The sequence below is a fragment of the Thalassophryne amazonica genome, chromosome 2 (genome assembly GCF_902500255.1).
Source record: "Thalassophryne amazonica chromosome 2, fThaAma1.1, whole genome shotgun sequence".
Lineage (NCBI taxonomy): Eukaryota > Metazoa > Chordata > Actinopteri > Batrachoidiformes > Batrachoididae > Thalassophryne > Thalassophryne amazonica.
In genome coordinates this window covers 13,246,482-13,261,759 of record NC_047104.1, presented here as the reverse complement: position 1 = coordinate 13,261,759, position 15,278 = coordinate 13,246,482, and the positions used below count along the sequence as shown (strand labels likewise).

General features: G+C 45.2%; 1 protein-coding gene across 1 annotated transcript in view; it reads left to right on the top strand.

The window, feature by feature from the left end:
- ano1a (anoctamin 1, calcium activated chloride channel a) overlaps positions 1-15,278 on the top strand; it is a 278,021-nt gene that overhangs the window by 39,220 nt on the left and 223,523 nt on the right. Inside the window, exon 2 of the mRNA XM_034183761.1 lies at positions 3,527-3,687. Coding sequence (XP_034039652.1) covers positions 3,598-3,687 — 90 coding nt within the window. The 5' untranslated portion in view covers positions 3,527-3,597. The remainder of the gene's footprint in view (positions 1-3,526; positions 3,688-15,278) is intronic.

The window sequence follows — 15,278 nt, the reverse complement described above, 5'->3', positions numbered from 1 at the left end:
GCTGCAAGCAAATCTATCTACAGGTATAAATAAACATGGGCACATTTTGGTGGGGGATAAGGGGAACATGTCTCCCCCACCTTTTCAACCAGGGGGGACAGAATATGGTATGTCCCCACCACCTTCTGACATATATCAAATCAAATCAATTTTATTTATATAGCGCCAAATCACAACAAACAGTTGCCCCAAGGCGCTTTATATTGTAAGGCAAAAGCCATACAATAATTACAGAAAAACCCCAACGGTCAAAACGACCCCCTGTGAGCAAGCACATGGCGACAGTGGGAAGGAAAAACTCCCTTTTAACAGGGGTTTTTCTTCCCACTGTGTATATATATGTGTGTACTTGAAACATGCTATGCCAGTCTTATGCGCAAACCATGTCAGAATAGTATTTTTGTTTCTGCAAGTTTGTATTTTTAGCAGCATTGACTTGTTTCCAACACCTGTTTCTTGTTTGTCACATTTGGAATTTTCTGGGACTGCATTTGCCCAGATTTGAAACCAAAAATAGTTGCCTCTAGGGACTAGTGTCTATACATAAGTATCAATGGACCATATGCTAATTTACTAACTTCTGAAAGTTAGAAAAGGAAATCAGAAAAGCTACCTGGGACCTCAGAAAGCCCATCTGCAATTATTGCTTGATCTCCAAAATCAGTCTATGCAAGCAAAATTATGTTCAGTATGAGTGTTGTCATTAGTACCGCTTCGAAAATTAAATTCATGATAAGTAATTTATTCTAAACTTATGATCTGTTGTTTTTTCAAACTTATGCAAAAACAAATCTTGAGAAAAAAAATACAGTATGCGATAGTTAATAATTATTAAGAGCCTGTTCTTTCATATTCATGAATACATTTTACCACATATACACGGTTTCAAATTGCATAAGTCAAATGGTGTCCACTTTATGGTCTTCTACGTACAAACATTAAAATTACTGTTCTGGATGCTCAGAATGCATCTGAGATTATCTAGAAACCGTTGGCTTCTGGGGGCCGCAGACCCCGGCCTATTTTGTGCTGCTGAATCACAACTTGCCGTGAGACTGGGTTGCACAAGAACAACCAGGTTCAAACTTGCTAACCACCCTGGCACACCATTTGTCTGTCTCCCTAAAGTAGCCATCAATTTCCCACAGGTAGATGATATGTAGGCGTGTCCTTGACCTTTTCCAGTTGCTGGCATCAGTAGCACCTGCATGTTGAACCATGCTCATGGAAGGGTGCCACATGGCTATTATGTCACAGTTGGTAACCCTTCAGAATGCAAATACTACACATCCTCTCAAGAGGGATTCTCCGAATTTCTTTTTCATCCCTCTTCAGATGTGTGGCAATGTCATCACAAACTTCAATGTGCATGTTGTAGCTGTAATCCAAAGAAGAGGAGCGTGGATTGAACATGTCATCAACTATTGAACTGTGCGGAAAACAAGAGACAAAGTGGGAAACCTTTTGGTATCAAATGCTAATTGATACTTCTGTTACAAGTCTGTAAAAAAGATCAAAAAGTGGTAACATTTTATTGGCCTTGTATGTATGTATGTGTGTACTCAACAAAAATATAAATCATCAGTCCATTACTATATATATATATATATAATTCAAATAAATAATATATATATATATATACACTCAACAAAAATATAAATGCAACACTTTTGTTTTGCTCCCATTTTGTATGAGATGAACTCAAAGATCTAAAATTTTTTCCACATACACAATATCACCATTTCCCTCAAATATTGTTCACAAACCAGTCTAAATCTGTGATAGTGAGCACTTCTCCTTTGCTGAGATAATCCATCCCACCTCACAGGTGTGCCATACTAAGTTGCTGATTAGACACCATGATTAGTGCACAGGTGTGCCTTAGACTGCCCACAATAAAGGCCACTCTGAAAGGTGCAGTTTTATCACACAGCACAATGCCACAGATGTCGCAAGATTTGAGGGAGTGTGCAATTGGCATGCTGACAGCAGGAATGTCAACCAGAGCTGTTGCTCGTGTATTGAATGTTCATTTCTCTACCATAAGCCGTCTCCAAAGGCGTTTCAGAGAATTGGCAGTACATCCAACCAGCCTCACAACCGCAGACCACGTGTAACCACACCAGCCCAGGACCTCCACATCCAACATGTTCACCTCCAAGATCGTCTGAGACCAGCCACTCGGACAGCTGCTGAAACAATCGGTTTGCATAACCAAAGAATTTCTGCACAAACTGTCAGAAACCGTCTCAGGGAAGCTCATCTGCATGCTCGTCGTCCTCATCGGGGTCTCGACCTGACTCCAGTTCATCGTCGTAACCGACTTGAGTGGGCAAATGCTCACATTCGCTGGCGTTTGGCACGTGGAGAGGTGTTCTCTTCACGGATGATGCGAAGGAGATGTGTTGCACTACATGAGGCAAATGGTGGTCACACCAGATACTGACTGGTATCCCCCCCCCAATAAAACAAACTGCACCTTTCAGAGTGGCCTTTATTGTGGGCAGTCTAAGGCACACCTGTGCACTAATCATGGTGTCTAATCAGCATCTTGGTATGGCACACCTGTGAGGTGGGATGGATTATCTCAGCAAAGGAGAAGTGCTCACTATCACAGATTTAGACTGGTTTGTGAACAGTATTTGAGGGAAATGGTGATATTGTGTATGTGGAAAAAGTTTTAGATCTTTGAGTTCATCTCATACGAAATGGGAGCAAAACCAAAAGTGTTGCGTTTATATTTTTGTTGATATATATATATATATATATATATATATATATATATATATATATATATATATATATATATATATATATATATATATATATATATATATAGCCCTGTCTCCCAGACTGAAACAGAGATTGTTTGCAACACCAGTAGAACAGCACTGCACCTGCCAGGATGAGATTAGTCTTGATCCCAGAGATCCCAGCAGCTTTTGCCACCCTCGGCTCTTTAGGCATCTTTATAATCTCATGGAGATTTGCAGAAAAACAGCAGATTTCTTTTACTGATAAAATGATTTAGTTCTACTTATTGTTGTCTAATATGTGTCAGCTTGAGTCTGTACTTCCTGGCATGTAATAATATAATATGGTGATGTGAGCGAGTGACCACGCCACCTCTCCGTATCCATGGTGACGGCTGCTTCCTGCTGTGTCACAAATGTGAGCTCGGACATTATGTGAAGTGCGAGTGAGGATGGATCAGTTTCGAGGGACATAGTTTTTCTGTGGCTGATGTGTCAGTGGAGTGTATCCCAGCATGCAGTGAGACACTTATTTGTCGGCGAACTGCTGGAACCTAATCTGCTGCAAGTCAGACTGACCGTTTAAATGTTCTCCCTCCACCACCCTTTTTTTTTTTTTTTTTTTTTGATTTGTGGATCACAATTTGAAATATTGCTCATTTATTGTGATCAGAGAATCACTTTCACACACAGTTCAATAAAAGCAGACTTTCTAAGTGTCTTGAAGTTACTCAAGACACTGTGTTAAACAATCACCCTGCTGCCTCTTGCAGGTTCTTCTCCTGTGGCTTGTGAGCACTCAGGCAGGCAGCAGCAGCAGGAGGAGGAGGAGGAGCCCGGTGCCATGAGGCGGTACGATCACTACATGCACATCACTGCCAATGACAAGAACCCGGAGGAGGAAAACGGCAAAGCCAAGCCCGGCGAGTCCATAGTAAGCATCCTTGTTTCAGTTTGATGCTGCTGCTGCTGAGATGTGCACGTGACACCACAAAAATGCAGAAGAAATATTTTTACTTGTTCTAGTCCATGACTTTATTGGCATTGCTGTTTCTTGTTGACTTGTTTGTTATCAGCATCCATCCATCATCCATCTATCCATCCATCCATCCATTTTCTATATCCGCTTTCTCCAATTCAGGGTCAGGGTGGACAATCCCAGCAGTCACAGGGGCAAGACGGGGTAAACTCTGGACAGGGACCCAGTCTGTAACAGGGCTTGTTTTCAGCATAACTGTGAAAATTATTGTTGAATTTTCTGATGATGCTGTTCTTGAAGGAAAAACAAAGCAAAGGACTTTGTCCGTAGGCTGGATGAGGGCAGCAGCGGAAAACCCCGGCTTCAGTTAGTAAACCTACCGCATATTTGTTCTGTGCCACCACTAATCTACCTGATTCCAATCAACTCATCTACTCGCATCAGGCAAGTGGATGAGCTCATTGGTGAAATCGCCTGTTTTTGTTACACAGGTAGAAGCATTACGCGGTTAGACTTTTACTCACTGAACCTGAGGTTTTCCACCTCTGGATATGGGCCACATCCACCTCCCGCCTTACTCCCAGTGTGACTTCATTATATTTTTCTGAGCTGTCAACATGTCTGGGACCTGAAATGGAGAGGTAACAATGAATAAACTGCACTGAAAAAAGAGACGAGTTGAACCAACTTAAAAAAAATGCATTAAAATTGGTAAACCCTGAATTAATTAAATTGTATGAACATTAGTTTGTAATTCACAAACTGAATGAATTCAATTGTATGAACTTTAGTTTGTAACTTACAAATTAAAGTTCATACAACTTAATTCATTCAGGTTTTACCAATTGTAACACTTTTTTAAAGTTTTTTTTCAGTGTGAGATAAACAGGGTGTTGTAACTCTATTTAGGGGTTATACCAGTAGAGTTCAGTCATCAACCGATAGCAACCCAATTTTTCACCATATTTAATTTAATTTAATTTATTTATTTTTTTGGCCAACTTACAGGTGGAAATTCTAGCAAGTAAGGTATCATCTCAAAGTGTATTCATTGTACAACAGTGAAAGAATTATTGAGATAATAAGGGTGTTTGTAAAGTATGGCTATTATACTTTATGTGACCATACCCTTGCCGCAAGTTCATGTTAACAAATAAACTTAAAAAATGTCAGTTTTGTTTCTTTCTGCAAAGCATCATGGGATACTTGTGCTCAATTTTTCTTTCTCAGAAAATTGGCACATTTCTTTTGGCACCTCAGTTGTTGTGATTTCTCTTCTAGAAGTTGAGATATTAAAAACAACATGCATTTACACCTAAATTGCTGCTTCAGTTTTTGATTTTTGTGAATAATGAATTCATGACCCCCACATGTATAAAATATTTCCAGATTTTTTCCAGTATTGTACAATAAACTTCACACTTTCAGATTATACCTTACTTATTAGAATTGACCACCTATAAGTTGGCAAAAAATACAATTAAATTTAAAAAAATAAACAAATAAAGGCAATCAGAGACAACAGATTTCACCATTCAAGCAAGTAGTGGATATGTCAATTATAAGATATTTTGTGAAAATTTTCTTTGTTTCTTATTTCTTTATTTTTATTTTACTTTACTAATCATTTTGAGGCAGCACGGTGGATTAGTGGTTAGCATTGTTGCCTCACAGCATGAAGGTCATGGGTTCGATTCCCACCTGTGGTCTCTCTGTGTGGAGTTTGCATGTTTCCTCGTGTCTGCGTGGGTTCTCTCCGCATGCTCCGGCTTCCTCCCACATTCAAAGACATACAGGTTAGGTGGATTGGAAACTTTGAATTGTCTGTAGGTGTGCGTGCGTGTGTGAATGTGTTTGTTTGTCTGTATGTGGCCCTGCAACAGACTGGCGTCCTGTCTTGGGTGTACCCCGCCTCATGCTCTATGACTGCTGGGATAGGCTCCAGCCCCCCGTGACTCTTAATTGGACTAAGCGGTTGAAGATGAGTGTGTGTGAGTGGTCATTTTGGCACAAATATATTCAACATGTTATCTAGCCTATAATATCAGTAGTGGTTTATGAATAAATGAATGACTAATTACAATTGTACAATCATACTAACTATACATTCATAAAACATGGTTGTGCAAACACCCTTTGTTAAACCTATACATATATGGATCCATCCACTATTATCCTTCAGAAAATATAGGTGAAAATTATTATTGTTGTTGTTATTATTCAAGTGAAGGAGCTCAAGAACCTCAGGGTCTTGTTCATGAGTGAGGGGACAATGGAGCATGAGATTGGCCGGAAAATCGACAGAGGAGGGGCTGTATTGCATTTGCCCTCTGGGCGCCTCCCTAGAGAGGCCCAGGACTAGGTGGAGAGATTGTATCTCTGGCCTGGGAATGCCTTGGGATCCCCCAGTCAGAGGTGGTCAATGTGGCCTGGGAAAGGGAAGTCTGGGGTCCCCTGCTGGAGCTGTTGCCCGTGGGACCTGATCACGGATTAGTGGTTGAAAATGAGATGAGATGATGATGTTATTTTAAATTTTAGAAAAAAAACAAACAAACAAAAAAATCTTTTATGGGGGGGGGGGGGTGTCAGTTTTGAAATTTCTGATTCAGCTGGTTCATTTGGTTGGCTAGTTCCACATCACTGTATGTATTGCCAAATGCAGTAATACACACTGAGCCACTAAAAACATTACTTCACTCCCCCTCTGGGGTGGGGGTGAAGTAAACATTGAAGTACATTGAAAAAAATGGGTTGATATCAGTTGGTATCTGGCCGCTACTCGGATAGCCCCCTAAATAGAGCCATTATAACAGTTTATTCACTGGTAGCTCTTCATTTCATGTTTTAGACATGTCAAGTTTTCATACAAAACATAGTGAAGTCAAGTTGTGTGTGTGTGTGTGTGTGTGTATGGTGGGGGGTTGTGTTCCATGTCTAGCCCTCAGACTAAGTCATAGGGCTGATGCCTGGAGCAGTTGGGCCACCAGCATGACATGCAACTCTTGGTTATTGGCAGCAGGTTTGTTCTTTTTGTTTAGGGTTCATGTCTGACAGACAGCAGGAGTTCAAATATGGACTTCTGTCACGTATGTCACAGGAGCGTACTTGCCAATATTTGAATTTGCCAATGTGAGACATCAAAGTGTGGCCGCGAGTGCCAAGGGTGTGAAGTGTAATGGGGTCATGCCCAGACCCACACAAATGTGGGACTAATGGGCGTCCCACACACACTCATGTGGGACACGGGACACGGGGGTACATACTGGGAATGTTCTGCAAAATGGCGGAATGTTGGCAGAGCTGTAGGAGTCTGATACTAGACAGTATTTTACACAGACACAGAAGTGTGGAATTTTGAAGATATTTAATATGAAACTCCAAACGTATTTAAAATTGTAAGATTTTACACATTATGACCCCTTAAATCGAAAACATCTGCAGGTTTTTTTAATGCTGTGTCGATAACACTGACAAGCAATATGATGATGAGAAATGATGACTTTTAATGCTTTCTGTTCCTCGAATCTCACAATAATGCGTAGTTGTTTTATTTGTCTTTTGTTCTTCTCTCCACCTCCTTCTGTCCTATTCACATCCTGTCAGAGCTCAGCTCAGCTCCTGGCTCTTAGTCATACTGTACTTTAAAAAAGAAGTATTTTAACCAGCATGCAAATTGCGCCTTAACATTCACCCACTCAATAAACTTGAAAAGGCCACTCGCTTCTGTCAGTCATTATTCCATCGAAGGTGGACGACCTGTTTTACACCAGCTTCAAACATCACCAAAGCAACTTCTTCTGAAAAATCAAATAAATGTAATTGGTTACATAAGGCCCTTTGTTTATTGTCACCTGTGGTACTTCATGCTGCACTGCATGATGCACTTTAAAGTACTTGATTCAATGCACAGCAGAACAAACAGCGATGTGTCAGGAAGTGAAAGCAGGCTTTGGGTTTCAGCTCTTACTGTGCCATTACAAAATTGCACCGTGACTCCAAACTACATGTGACCTGCATGCACCAACCCTTCAAATCTGTAAAACAAAACCTACAAAATGAACCATATAATCTGGCTTTGTTCAGACCTGGTCTGCTGTCATCAGGGATGGACTCAAAAACCAAGTGGCCCAAGACATACAGGTGTGCAGCTGTCAACTCCAAAATGCCTTCTGATTAGTCAGTTAGTTTACAACCCCAATTCCAATTAAGTTGGGACGTTGTGTAAAATGTAGGGGTGGGCAAACATAAAAAATCTTAATCGCATTAACTCAGTGACTTTCTGTGATTAATCATGATTAATCGCATGGTATATGTGAAACCCAAAAATGAATTCAAAAGCTGCTTAAAAGCACAGTTTTATTTGAAAATGTAAATGAACATTGCATAAATTTGAAAATGTAAATTTCAACTGAAACACACTAATGAAATCAAATATAAAACCACTGGCAGGTCATTTGTTATCCTGTTTCATATCAAAATAACAATATTCATGTCCATGACTAAATGTACTAAAACAAATACGTCACAATTGTACACATACCACATTTTGATATGTGTACAATTGTGATGTATTTGTTTTAGTATATTTAGATTTTGTTGTGATTTGGCACTTTATAAGCCAATTAAATTGAACTGAAATTTAACATTTTATTGAGTCTTAAAGTAAATAAATATGAATTTGGTCACTGGATCCTTAAACTTTGTACATAATGAACTCTACATGGTGAATCCTTGATCTCTGGACATAAATAGGAATAAACAAAATCTGTAGTTTTTGTCAAAAGCATTTCCTTTCAGACATTGGCATGAATGTGTTTCCATATATCTGAGCTGAGCTCTTACAGCTGCTGTGCTTCACTTGAGGATGTAATTTGAAAAGAAAATACAGCACGTTTCATTTTTGGAGGAAAAAAAACCTTTTAGTCGATTGTAGTTTCTTGTCTGTATTACATTTGGAAAGAGGGGTCATTTTATTTAAAGCGGCGATTAATTTTGAAGTTATTAATTCCGACCGGACTCTGTCTCAGCCGCGCATTTCGAGCTGTGTGAACGGAACGGAGGACGATTCTCGTTTCTTGACAGCAACAAGACAAGAGTCCCAGTTAGTGACTTTAATCCACACAAAAGTGCCTGATGATATTTTAATGGCTTTGCGAGGGGTTAAGAAGCGGCTTGCCGTTTCTGAAGAGCAGTGAATCAAAGAACCAAGAAGCTACTGGATCGAAGCATTGCTTCAATAGTTCATGGTTTCAAAGTGGAGCCGCGCTGCAGAAATAGTTTATTACAGACCAAACCCTGAATATCCGACTTTTTGTACGTCCGTATGACTCTGAAACTCGGAAAAATACGTATAATTTACGGACTATAGGTTGACATGAAAACCACCGAAAAGCTGTGTTCACCGAGGGGACACGTTCAGCTATTCGAGATTATTCAAGATTTTTTTTTTACTGATGACGAACGATGCGTAAAAAAAATTTGACCGATGCAGCTGCATCGGTCCAAACCGGTCCAACTTTGTACCGAAAATGTCCATTCAAAAGTTCGGCGTCTTTCTGCATTTTGTTTTGTTGTGCATTGCATAGCCTGTACTTTTCTCGATCCTCGTGTCATTTTCTGTGTGAACTCAGCTATCAGGAAGCAGCAGCATAAGCTCGCCCCCGACTGACGCTTTCAAAATAAAAGGCAGCGAGCAACAGTCATAAAAGGCTAAAAAAAAAAAACAAACAAACAAAAAAAAATGCAGCGTTAAGGGGAGGAACAAAATTGTTGGCGATAATGACCTCAATAATTAACGCAACGTTAGCGCGTTAACGTTGCCCAGCCCTAGTAAAATGTAAATAAAATCAGAATAGAGTGATTTGCAAATCCTCTTCAAACTATATTCAATTGAATACACCACAAAGACAAAATATTTAATGTTCAAACTGATAAACTTTATTGTTTTGTGCAAATATTTGCTCATTTTGAAATGGATGCCTGCAACACATTTCAAAAAAGCTGGGACAGTGGTATGTTTACCACTGTGTTACATCACCTTTACTTTAACAACACTCAATAAGCACAATGTCCCAACTTCACTGGAATTGGGGTTGTATTTACTGTGTTTTCTGGAGTAGCCCTGTGATAGACTGGTGGTCTCTCGCCCCCTGACAATTGGATAGACCCCAGCTCCCTGTGACCCTTAAGGCCCACTGACACCTGCATGACTTTGATGCATGCACTTGCACGCCCTGTGTCATGCAGGAGAGTAAACTCGTCTTTAACAGGTGCAGACTGAACGCGAGAGGGTCGTCGGTGCGTGCACTTGTGCAAAGAGAATTTTGAAATGTTCAGAAAATCTTTCACGCATAAATATCACACAACGTGATGCGATCTGCTCACCAGCACTACGTGCAGCTCGTCAAGTGGAGTAAAGAAGAAGTGAACAGAGCGAGTGGTTGCGTCAGCGCACCGCATCAGAGCGCAGCTCATATGAGATGTTAAATCTGTTATAAACATACTTTTACAGCTGCACACAAGAAGGAAAGAACATGCAACTGTTTTACCAAGCCATGAAAATGTAAACATGACAAATAATTACATTTTTAGATGGCTCCAAATGCTTTCTCCAGCTAGTTCAGCGCGAACGGCTGAAGCTGGAGCGGTCCTCTGTGATTCAGGAAGTGATTAGAGCTGTTTTCAGCAGCCAACTTGCAGAGAAAATCATTAAGCTGCTACAAAATAATTAATTTATATACGCAGCATCCAGCTCTCAGCGCGTGGCAGCCAGTGGAACAATCCATGGCATCCAGCTGGGAACACAATGGGTGGGATCCTCATGAGGACGTGCGTGCATCAAGTGTCAGCGCACCTTTCCATGGAATAAGTGGGTATACAAAATGAATGAATGAATTTTCTGCAATATGTTACATTTACATGTTACATAGGAGGTCTTGAAACTTACACTCCATTTCATCTTATATACAGAAGAAATCACATCCATTATTATTATTATTATTATTATAGTTATCTTTATTATTATTGATATTCATTATTTCAGTATTAATATTAGTAGCACTACTACTACTACTACTACTACTACTACTACTACTACTACTAATAATAATAATAACATTTATTTTATATTATACTTTACCAGGAATTAAGCACTGTGTTGGGAAGGTGTCGTAACACGGACCCACAACAGGGGGCGCTAATGAACGGACAATGGATAAGGGAAGGAGTAACAATTTAATGTTGCACAAGAACACAACGTAAAATAAACAAAGGTACTGCCAATCACACACAAGAGGATTGCGGGCAGGCTCGAAGATAGGAGACCTCAGATGAACGAAGAGCCGGGACCCACACCGCTTCTACCACCAACGGCCTGAAGAACACCGAAGCCGCCAAGCCCCGAGTCCCCAGGTGGTCTCTGTCCTCCGTTGTCGGCCCTGGTACTGCTGGCAGAAAAAACAGAAGGTAGTGAGTGTGAATCCTCACACCCAGCAACCTTGATTACTGATTCTTGTGGAGGGAGAGCCTCCACCTCCAATCATACACACGTGCAGCTCCGAAAATCCAGTCAAGGAATACCACCAGGAAAAAACAGCTGCAAAACAGATCAGATTATTATTCGACGTATAAGTCAGCAGAGAGATTACCTTGTATCGTAAGAGATTTCTCGGCGAGGAGGTGGAGTCGCCGCCCGGCTTTTATGGTGATGGTGATGATGAGATGATGAGTGACAGCTGGTGTTGAGGATGATTGACGGCTGTCACTCCCAGTGGTTCTGGCGCCCTCTTGTGCTTGAAGCCCGCACTCCAAGCAGGGCGCCATCCGGTGGTGGTGAGCCAGCAGTACCTCCTCTTCGGCGGCCCACACAACAGGACCCCCCCCCTCAACGGGCGCCTCCTGGCGCCCGACCAGGCTTGTCCGGGTGTCGGTGGTAGAAATCGACCAGAAGGGCCGGGTCCAGGATGAAGCTCCTTTTCACCCAGGAGCGTTCCTCGGGTCCGTAACCCTCCCAGTCCACCAAGTACTGAAAGCCCCGACCCATCCGACGGACGTCCAGGAGCCGACGAACGGTCCATGCCGGCTCCCCGTCGATGATCCGGGCAGGAGGTGGGACGGGTCCGGGGGAGCAGAGCGGTGAGGTGTGGTATGACTTGAGTTTGGAAACATGAAAAACCGGATGGATCCGCAGTGAAGCCGGGAGAGTTAGCTTCACTGCGGCCGGACTGAGGATCTTGGCGATGGGGAACGGCCCGATGAAGCGGTCCTTGAGTTTGTGGGAGGTCACCTGGAGCGGGATATCTTTGGTGGATAGCCACACCTCCTGCCCTGGTTGGTATGTAGGGGCCGGGGAACGCCGGCGGTCTGCATGGGCCTTGGCCCTCGTCCGGGCCTGCAACAGGGCAGAGCGGGCGGCCCCCCACACCCGGCGGCACCTCCGCAGGTGGGCCTGGACCGAGGGTACCCCGACCTCTCCCTCCACAAGTGGGAACAACGGGGGCTGGTAGCCCAGACACGCTTCAAAGGGGGAGAGGCCGGTGGCAGAGGATACTTGGCTGTTGTGAGCGTACTCGATCCAGGCCAGATGGTTACTCCAGGCCGCCGGGTGAGCGGAGGTGACACAACGAAGAGCCTGTTCAAGTTCCTGGTTCGCCCGCTCTGCCTGGCCGTTCGTCTGTGGGTGGTACCCGGACGAGAGACGCACGGTGGCCCCCAGTTCCTTACAAAAACTCCTCCAGACCTGCGAGGAAAACTGGGGACCACGATCCGAGACGATGTCCGACGGTATCCCATGCAGACGCACGACGTGGTGAACCAGGAGGTCTGCCGTCTCCTGGGCCGTTGGGAGCTTCGGGAGGGCCACGAAGTGGGCCGCCTTGGAGAAACGGTCCCACTATCGTTAGTATGGCGGTGTTGCCCTGGGACGGCGTGGAGGCCCGTGACGAAGTCCAGACCGATGTGGACCAGGGGCGATGAGGCACAGGCAGGGGTTGGAGGAGACCCCTGGTCTTGCGATGGTCCGCCTTGCCCCTGGCACAGGTGGTGCAGGCCTGGACGTAGTCCCGGACATCGGCTTCCAGTGACGCCCACCAGAAGCGCTGCTGGACTACTGCCACGGTCCTACGCACTCCAGGATGACAGGAGAGCTTGGATCCGTGGCAGAAGTCCAAGACGGCAGCCCTAGCCTCTGGTGGGACGTAGAGTCTGTTCTTCGGACCGTCTCCCGGGTCCGGGTTCTTAGTCTGGGCCTCCCGGACGATCTCCTCCACGTCCCAGGTGAGGGTAGCCACGACAGTGGACTCGGGAAGGATGGTGTCGATGGGGTCCGACAACCCGACCTTGGCTTCCTCTTCGTGCACCCGGGACAATGCATCAGATCGTTGATTTTTGGTCCCGGGGCGGTAGGTGATCCGGAAGTCAAAGCGTGCGAAGAACAGGGACCAGCGGGCTTGCCTGGGGTTCAGCCGCTTGGCGGTCCGGATGTACTCCAGGTTCCGGTGGTCCGTAAAAACCGTGAAAGGCCCCGTAGCCCCCTCCAACAGGTGTCTCCACTCTTCTAGAGCCTCCTTCACCGCGAGGAGTTCTCGATTGCCCACGTCATAGTTCCGTTCAGCGGGGGTCAACCTGCGGGAAAAGTAGGCACAAGGATGGAGAACCTTATCGGACTCCCCGCTCTGGGACAGCACGGCTCCTATTCCTGAGTCTGAGGCGTCCACCTCTACTACAAACTGGCGAGTAGGATCAGGCTGCACCAGAACTGGAGCAGATGAAAACCGGTGTTTCAACTCCCTAAACGCGGCCTCGCACCGGTCCGACCAGGTGAAGGGGACTTTGGTGGAGGTCAGGGGGCTAACGACCTGACTGTAACCCTTAATGAACCTCCTGTAGAAGTTTGCGAAGCCGAGGAACTGTTGCAGCTTCCTACGGCTCGTTGGTTGGGGCCAATCCCTCACCGCCGCAACCTTGGCCGGATCCGGGGCGACGGAGTTGGAGGAGATGATAAACCCCAAGAAGGACAGAGAAGTGCGGTGAAACTCACACTTCTCGCCCTTCACAAACAGCCGGTTTTCTAACAACCGCTGTAGGACCTGACGTACATGCCGGACATGGGTCTCAGGATCCGGGGAAAAGATGAGTATATCATCCAGGTACACGAAGACAAACCGGTGCAGGAAGTCCCGCAGGACGTCATTAACCAAGGCTTGGAACGTCGCGGGGGCGTTAGTGAGACCGAACGGCATGACCAGGTACTCAAAATGACCCAACGGGGTGTTAAATGCCGTCTTCCATTCATCTCCCTTCCGGATCCGAACTAGATGGTACGCATTCCTAAGATCGAGTTTGGTGAATATTTTGGCTCCATGCAGGGGTGTGAACACCGAATCCAAGAGGGGCAATGGGTATCGATTGCGAACCGTGATCTCGTTCAATCCCCTGTAATCGATGCATGGACGAAGTCCGCCGTCTTTCTTGCCCACAAAAAAGAAACCAGCACCCATCGGGGAGGTGGAGTTCCGGATCAACCCGGCGGCCAAGGAGTCCCGGATGTAGGTTTCCATTGATTCGCGTTCCGGACGTGAGAGATTGTACAGCCTACTGGACGGGAACTCACTGCCCGGAACCAAATCGATGGCACAATCGTACGGTCGGTGTGGTGGAAGGGCGAGCGCCAGATCTTTGCTGAAGACGTCAGCCAGATCATGGTACTCCCCTGGCACCGCCGTCAGATTGGGAGGGGTTTTAACCTCCTCCTTAGCCGTCATTCCGGGGGGAACCGAGGATCCTAAACACTCCCGGTGGCAGGTTTCGCTCCACTGCACCACGACCCCAGACGGCCAATCGATCCGGGGATTGTGTTTCACCATCCAAGGAAAAACCCAAAATCACTCGGGAGGTAGAAGATGTCACGTAAAACACTATCTCCTCCCGGTGATTCCCAGACACAACCAAGGTCACAGGCTGGGTCCGGTGTGTGATTAGCGGGAAGTAGAGTGCCATCTAGTGCCCGTACCTTCAAGGGCGAAGGCAGAGCCACTAGGGGGAGCCCCACTTCCTTTGCCCATCTGCTATCCAACAGATTCCCTTCGGACCCCGTGTCCACCAGTGCTGGGGCGTGAAGGGTTAAATCCCCACTCAGGATTACCACTGGGATTCGTGCTGATTTGCGGGGAACTTCCCGTGCACATGTTATGGCCCACCTTAGCCCAGTGTCTAAGGACGGGCGTTGGTGTTTGACCGTTTGGGGCAGTCTTTTAACAAGTGCTCACATGAGCCACAGTAAAAACATTCCCCGCGGGCCAGTCTCCTTTGTTTAATATCTGATCTCACTTTAGCCCTGCTCGTGTCCATAGCTTCGTCAGCAGGGGGAGCTGTTGCCACACGGAGCCCACCGGCAATGGAGCGTGAGGACGACGTCACCCCGTCAGACCCGGAAGAGAGAGGGACGGCTTGTGCCCGGCCACACCCCCCGGCCTGCTCCCGACGGTGTTCATTCAAACGGTTGTCTAAGCGTATAACCAGAGTGACAAGCCCGTCGAAAGTCTGCGGTT